Raw genomic sequence first — 6,603 nt, forward strand, 5'->3', positions numbered from 1 at the left:
TATTCTCACTCACGTATTTTATAGTAAAATTCTCATAATGTCTTTCTTAACCACTCATCCTCGCGATTGCTTTCATTCTAATATGGCCTCAGTTCATTTGCATACCCCTTGTTTACTCGGGTGTCATGAGTTCATTCAAAACTATGAGTATTCCAAAAATCTGTTGACCTGAAAAAATCGATCAACAAGACTCAACCTATGTAATATTCTAGGGTCGAGTTGAGTATATCATTCAATAAAAATAGTTTAAATTAAAAAGAAATTTAAAATTGAACCATTGAATTGGACCTAACAATATCGTAATTTGATTCGATCCAATCTAATTCATGAACATTCATATTTAATATATATATATATATATATATATATATATTATTTATTTATTTTTATAAGTTGGTGGGTGTATGATTAAGCAAAAGGCAAGAGAAAAGTGGTGACGAAAGCTGTTTCGCACTTGTTTCTCCTAAATTCTTCACCCATAGGTCAATTTTTTTTTAATTTAATTTAATTTTTTAATATTTATTTAATACCCGTTTAATTTGATGTCTACCAAATTATTTAATCTTAAAAGTGAATACAAATTAGGTTTGCGAAATTTTGTGGACCAATTTGGAATTTTAGATTAGTTGGGTTAGTGAGCAGATCTGAATAGTGTTCACAACCCGATTAAATTGAGTTTATTTATTTATTTATTTTTTTAATTTAAAAATTTTGACTTATTCATAGTGTATGTTACATTAATAATTAAAATATCAAACATTCATAAGATAGAACGTATTACTAATTCATCGTAATTAGTAATAGTAAGTTCAAATTCTCATTAATTTATACATAAAATTAAATTAATTAAAAGAAAAATAAAATTATGGTATAAATATATTCCAATATTCGATTTTGATTATTTTAATAGTATTATATCACTATCCAATAAGTGACATAAATAAGCTTTTGATTCCAAATGGAATTGTGCGTTATTCTATTGGTTCCTTTTATAGACCCACGTGGCTACTACAATACAATACAATACAATATAATGGGAGAAAAATAATTAATTTAGATTATTTATTTATTTATTTATTTAATTAATTATTTATCTTTAAATTCTCATTGGCTTTGCTTACGCAGCAAATCTGACCTCATTCTTCAAACCACAATCCCACCATTATATTTCTACCACACGCCATTTACATTAACCAATAATTCATCAAAGATATTATATTTATTTTATGCACATTTTTCATTTTATTCAATTCCATTAAACAATAATATATATATATATATATTTTTTAAAATATTAAATGTCGAGATCTCAATTTTATAACCATATCGGTCTCGAATATTTATTTAAAATTATATCATAAATATAAATATTTTTTTTCTGTTGCTATTTTTTTTTATAATGTAATTTAAAATTTAAAATTATTTTCAAAATTACTAAAAGTTTATTAATTCTTGACATTTATTCGATATTTTCAAAATTTAAAATTAAAAATTGAAATAGAAAAATATTAAAAAAAAAAGAAAAAATAGAAAAAATAAACCCACCAGAAAAGGCTTCTCTTTGCTTCTCAGTCTCTCTCTCTCTCTTGAGTTTGGCAAAAGAGGTGAGTTTTTTTTATTATTTATTTATTTTTATTTCCGTTGGTGCCGCCATTGTTCTGTGCGCCTCCATCTTCTTCTTCTTCTTCTCTTCTTCACCACCTAGGGTTATCCAGGCGATTTACAGAGAAGATTCATCTCTGAGTTTCGTTGGGTTTTACGAGCTGGATCCTCTCTCATTTCGCTGCTGAATCTCCACTCGCCGCTGGTCAAGCGGCTTCGTTGATTAGTTTCCAATTCGCTATTCTATTCTCCGGCGCCGAGTTTTACACAACGCACTTCTCTCTTTTTCTCTTTACAACTTGATTTTTAACCGATCAAGAATCCGCGTTTTCAGGACTCTTTTGTGCTTTTCGTTATCCGGTTAAGAAGGGGTATGGTTGTAAGATTAGGGCAAGGGTGATTGGTTTTTGTGTTTGGAGGGTTTTGGATTTGGATGGCATTGGGGGATTTGATGGCCTCTCGGATTTCTCAATCTTCGCTGGCGGTAGTCTCGAATCACTTGGATGTCTGTGCTTCCAACCACGAGGACGATGGGGATTTGATTTCCTTAAGAAGGGATTCTGAGGCTGCGAGTAGTAGTTATGGCAATGCTGTTGTCACTACTGCTACAACCATGGTTTACTTGCCGCAGACTATGGTGCTATGTGAGCTTCGACACGATGCGTTTGAGGCTTGCGTGCCTGCCGGCCCATCTGATAGCGGATTGGTTTCGAAATGGAGACCGAAAGACCGAGTAAGCCGCTTATCTCTGTCTGAATTTTTTTTGTTGTTGTTTCCATTTCTTTACTGTTTTTGTCTATAATGACTGGATACACGCTCGATTATTTCAATTTTATTCATGGGGATTTCACTAGCTTATCATGCTCTAGAGTTTGTGCTCCATTGTTCAGTAATGCTACCTTTCGTAGACACCATTGTTGCAGTATGTAGAGCTATCTAAATTTCTTGTCGGGAAAAAAAAGGATTTATCTTAGTTTATTCGGAATATTAGCTGATAACACACGGGAAATTATATGAAATGATCGATTTGTGCATAGTAGACAGGAAGTGTAGCAATGGGGTCCTGTTAATAAGTATCTTAATTATTTGTTGTTTTGTAAATGCATATGGATATGTCTCGTATAACGGACATGAAATGAAGAATGCCATTGCTAATACGTCACCTATCCTCACTGAAATATAACTTGTTTTTTGAATGTGGTGATCTTCTAGGGTGCTTATTTCATTTGATCATGTATTAATTTGTCGATGTTGTGTTGTTGTTCGAAAATTCCAATTTAGTTCTGATTGTATAGAGATTCCAGAGCAATCATGATGTTTGTAGGCGCTTGAATATCGAATGAGTCGTCTATACCTTATTATTCCAGCTTTGAGTCAGACTCTTGGAGGTCACAGTGAACAGTCCACCGCCACCACCACCACCACCACACTCCACACTCATCCACTTAGCCACACTTTTTTGGAACATTTGGACAGTGAAGTTTTGTTTAAAACTTAATTCGAGCTTATGCACATGACACGTCTTTACTTCTGCTTCAGTGGCCTTTTATTTTTACCCTTGGTAAAAAAACTTGAAGATTAACAACATTGTCTGCGATGGTCAAGATTTAATTGTCTATTAATAGGATGAAGCCAAAATTTGGAAGTTCTAAATGTAAAAACTTAATCAAATTAATTTGGAAGACAACAAATTGCTTAATTGTCGAAGAGGCAGTATTTATCTTTATTTTGCTGATTCTACAATGAATGAGGTATACAAAGAAAACGAGATGGATACTCTGTTTTACTTTTTTTTGAGATAGAAAAGATATGTACTAAATGCTTATTTGTATGGTATAGATATGTACAGGGAACTTTTTGGATGTAATGCCTAGGCAGTATAGTTTTTATCTGAATTTATGATCCACAAGTAGAAACCTGCGTCTCTTTTTTGATGTATGTGATTATAACTGTTAGGCTCTTTTGTAATATTCCATTACCCTGTGCCTCTAAGTTGTCCGTTCTCATCTTTTGTGGAATACCTATCTCCATTTCTTATAAAAAAATAATATATTTTTTTTTCCTTGCATCTGCATCTTTATTTATGCGGCAATGTCTTTGAGGTGGCTTTTATTCTTCACTCCAATACTGGAAAATTTAATTTATATTTATAGTCTGCTCTTTATCGGGTCTTTCTGTTCCAGCATTTAAGTATGAAACGATTATCAATAAGTGGCAGGTTGGAGCTTTTATCTCAGTAGGAAATTGGAAGTATTGCTCGAGTCTTTGCAGCATATGTTAATTGATACATTATTTAATGCAGATGAAGACAGGATGTGTAGCTCTGGTATTATGTTTAAACATCAGCGTTGATCCACCCGATGTAATTAAGATTTCTCCTTGTGCCAGAATGGAGTGCTGGATAGGTGCATATTGAAATCATTACTTCTCTTCTTCTTTAATAAATGCTTCTATTTGAGTTTCCTGTGATTCTGGTCTTTTATTCCTTAATAATATTTTTTTTGTTTAATATATCTGTTACTATAAATCACTCCAATTGTTGTGATCAGAAATATTGTCAAAAAGTTCATTCTGGTTAAATTTTTTTCTAGGCTTTCAAGGATGTAAAAAGATGTTTATGAATTTCTTTCACTGCTCGTTCATTTCTCTGGAATGTTTATGAGGTTTATCTAGTATACATGAAGTGTAAAAGATGATGAAGCAATGCAGAAATATCATTTATTGAGGCTAGTATTTGGCATCAAATGTAAATTTGCATTCTTGACTATTTGATATATATGTATAAGACATATACAAACATATATGCATATTCATATATTTATCTTGTACACAGCTTTATTCATGTAATTCTGCATAATGCCTGTCTACACTGTTAGTACTGTAAATACATTTTCTTTTGGCTATTTCATACTTTTTATTTGGTTGGAGTTCTCTTAAATTTATTTTCACTCAAATAGTAGATGATGATGGCTGTCTTACTGTTTTGAAATCTGCACAATCCATTTCTGCAGCTTGATGGAGACAGAAATTAGTACTTTGGAGTTTAAAACTAACGTTGTTTCTGAATTGGACCTTCTGTGGGTGGACCCTGGTGAATGAACATTGTGCTTATTGTCACATTAGGTTAGGCATCATGTTTCCATGTGAAATTGTTCACCCAATTTCAGCTCAGCTCTGGTATTTTTCATTTTTACTACTGGTCTTAGGTCTGCCTTGCACTTTCTGTAGATGTTGTTTATGTGTTATTTCCATATCAATGCATTTGATTTCTTAGAAAGTAGAGATAAGATTGTGATAGGAGTCCGGATTCATATTTCTGTCTTGTTCCAGTTTAAAATTATCTTATATGTCTGTTAATTTTTTTTTTTCTTGTTGCAGATCCATTTTCTATGGCACCCCCTAAAGCACTTGAAACTATTGGAAAAACATTGAGTGTGCAGTATGAGAGGTGGCAACCCAGGGTGGAGACGATTAAGCCCAGCACTTTGTATGATTTCTTGTATTGCTTTTCTATTTTCTAACTTGATGATATGTATGCAGGCTCGCTATAAAGTTCAGCTGGATCCCACCGTGGAAGAGGTAAAAAAACTTTGTAGTACATGTCGCAAGTATGCAAAGACTGAAAGGGTTCTCTTTCACTATAATGGACATGGTGTTCCAAAGCCAACTGCTAGTGGTGAAATTTGGCTTTTCAACAAGGTCTATATCTTCATATATTCTAGTTTTTATGTCAATCCCTGTTATTGTCTTATTCTCATAGTTTTTCGTGGTGCAGAGTTATACCCAGTATATACCCTTACCTATTAGTGACCTGGACTCATGGTTGAAGACACCTTCAATTTATGTGTTCGACTGTTCTGCGGCTGGGATGATAGTCAATGCCTTCACTGAGGTACTTACTATCAACTATGTTTTCAGTCTTATTTATTGATCTGTTCTAATTATCATCATCAGGAGCACGACTTTTTCCCCCTTTTTTTGACAAGATTCATGATGTTCATGTTCCACTCTTAATTACTTTAATATGTATTTTTTTTATAGCTTCACGATCCCTCTGGATCAAGGGATTGCATTCTGCTTGCAGCTTGTGAATCACACGAAACTCTCCCACAAAGAGCTGAATTTCCAGCAGATGTTTTTACCTCTTGCCTTACAACACCAATTAAGATGGCTTTGAGATGGTGAACTTATTCTCTTCTATTTATCTGTGATTAATACGCCTCTACATAATGTTCATAATTTTAGTGTCCAAGTTTATCTGCATTAGATATGCCTACCAATTCTTCTTAACCGTATGGTTTTGAATTATAGACGTCGTAAAAAACAAGAGTGAAAGACCTACCCAACCCATCCTTTTACGTATGTGAATTAGGCCCTTGCTCTGGGTTGGGCAAGATTCCTGGTTGAGTGAAAAAACCCATGATGATATGATTCTAACTGTTCGTGGCATAGCGCCGCAGGACCTTTATTCTGATGGTGGTGGATTGTCGGAGGATATAAGGGATGGTATTAAAATGGAATAATTCCTCGTATAGGTGTGGGCTTACAAGACTAGGGCTTATAAACCCTTTCTTTCATTCATCAATAGGGTCCTGGTTGGTCACTTTTCTGAGGTGGGTTCAATAAGTGGAAGTCATAGAAAAAGAGATCTTTCGTAGCTGGTACCATTACTTTGTTTATGAAACATGGAAAATAGCCAAATATACAATATACATTTCATAAAGAAATTCAAATTGGTTGATGTCAATTCAGATATAATAACTGAAGGATTTTGAAGAATCAGAAGAATACGAGGGATTTCATGTGGGAGGATGCCGATCGGCAGGAGGTTTGCATCTGGTTAGTTGGGAGATTGCTTTGTGTTTGTTGGAGTTTGGGGATTTGGGTGCCGATAATATGAGACACCAAAATGAAACCTTGCTTAGTCGATTTGGGGCAGATTCTTGGATGTTTTTGGTGGCGTGGAGTGAGTAGGGACTGTTGGGGGGGGGGGGGGGGTTT

The 6,603-nt window shown here is 33.9% G+C and overlaps 1 protein-coding gene across 5 annotated transcripts in view; it reads left to right on the forward strand.

The window, feature by feature from the left end:
- The first annotated feature begins 1,588 nt into the window (after positions 1-1,588).
- Positions 1,589-6,603, forward strand: part of LOC111432425 (regulatory-associated protein of TOR 1-like) — a 19,850-nt gene continuing 14,835 nt past the window's right edge. For 3 of the 5 annotated variants that reach the window (XM_023069298.1, XM_023069299.1, XM_023069300.1), the window contains exons 1-6: positions 1,590-2,335; positions 3,905-4,007; positions 4,981-5,063; positions 5,143-5,301; positions 5,378-5,494; positions 5,644-5,783. In XM_023069298.1, coding sequence (XP_022925066.1) covers positions 2,036-2,335; positions 3,905-4,007; positions 4,981-5,063; positions 5,143-5,301; positions 5,378-5,494; positions 5,644-5,783 — 902 coding nt within the window. In that variant the 5' untranslated portion in view covers positions 1,590-2,035. Of the gene's footprint in view, positions 2,336-3,904; positions 4,008-4,980; positions 5,064-5,142; positions 5,302-5,377; positions 5,495-5,643; positions 5,784-6,603 lie in introns of those variants that run through there. The other 2 variants (XM_023069301.1, XM_023069302.1) reach the window with 2 other exon arrangements.

The sequence above is a fragment of the Cucurbita moschata genome, unplaced genomic scaffold (genome assembly GCF_002738365.1).
Source record: "Cucurbita moschata cultivar Rifu unplaced genomic scaffold, Cmos_1.0 Cmo_Scf00038, whole genome shotgun sequence".
Classification (NCBI taxonomy): Eukaryota; Viridiplantae; Streptophyta; class Magnoliopsida; order Cucurbitales; family Cucurbitaceae; genus Cucurbita; species Cucurbita moschata.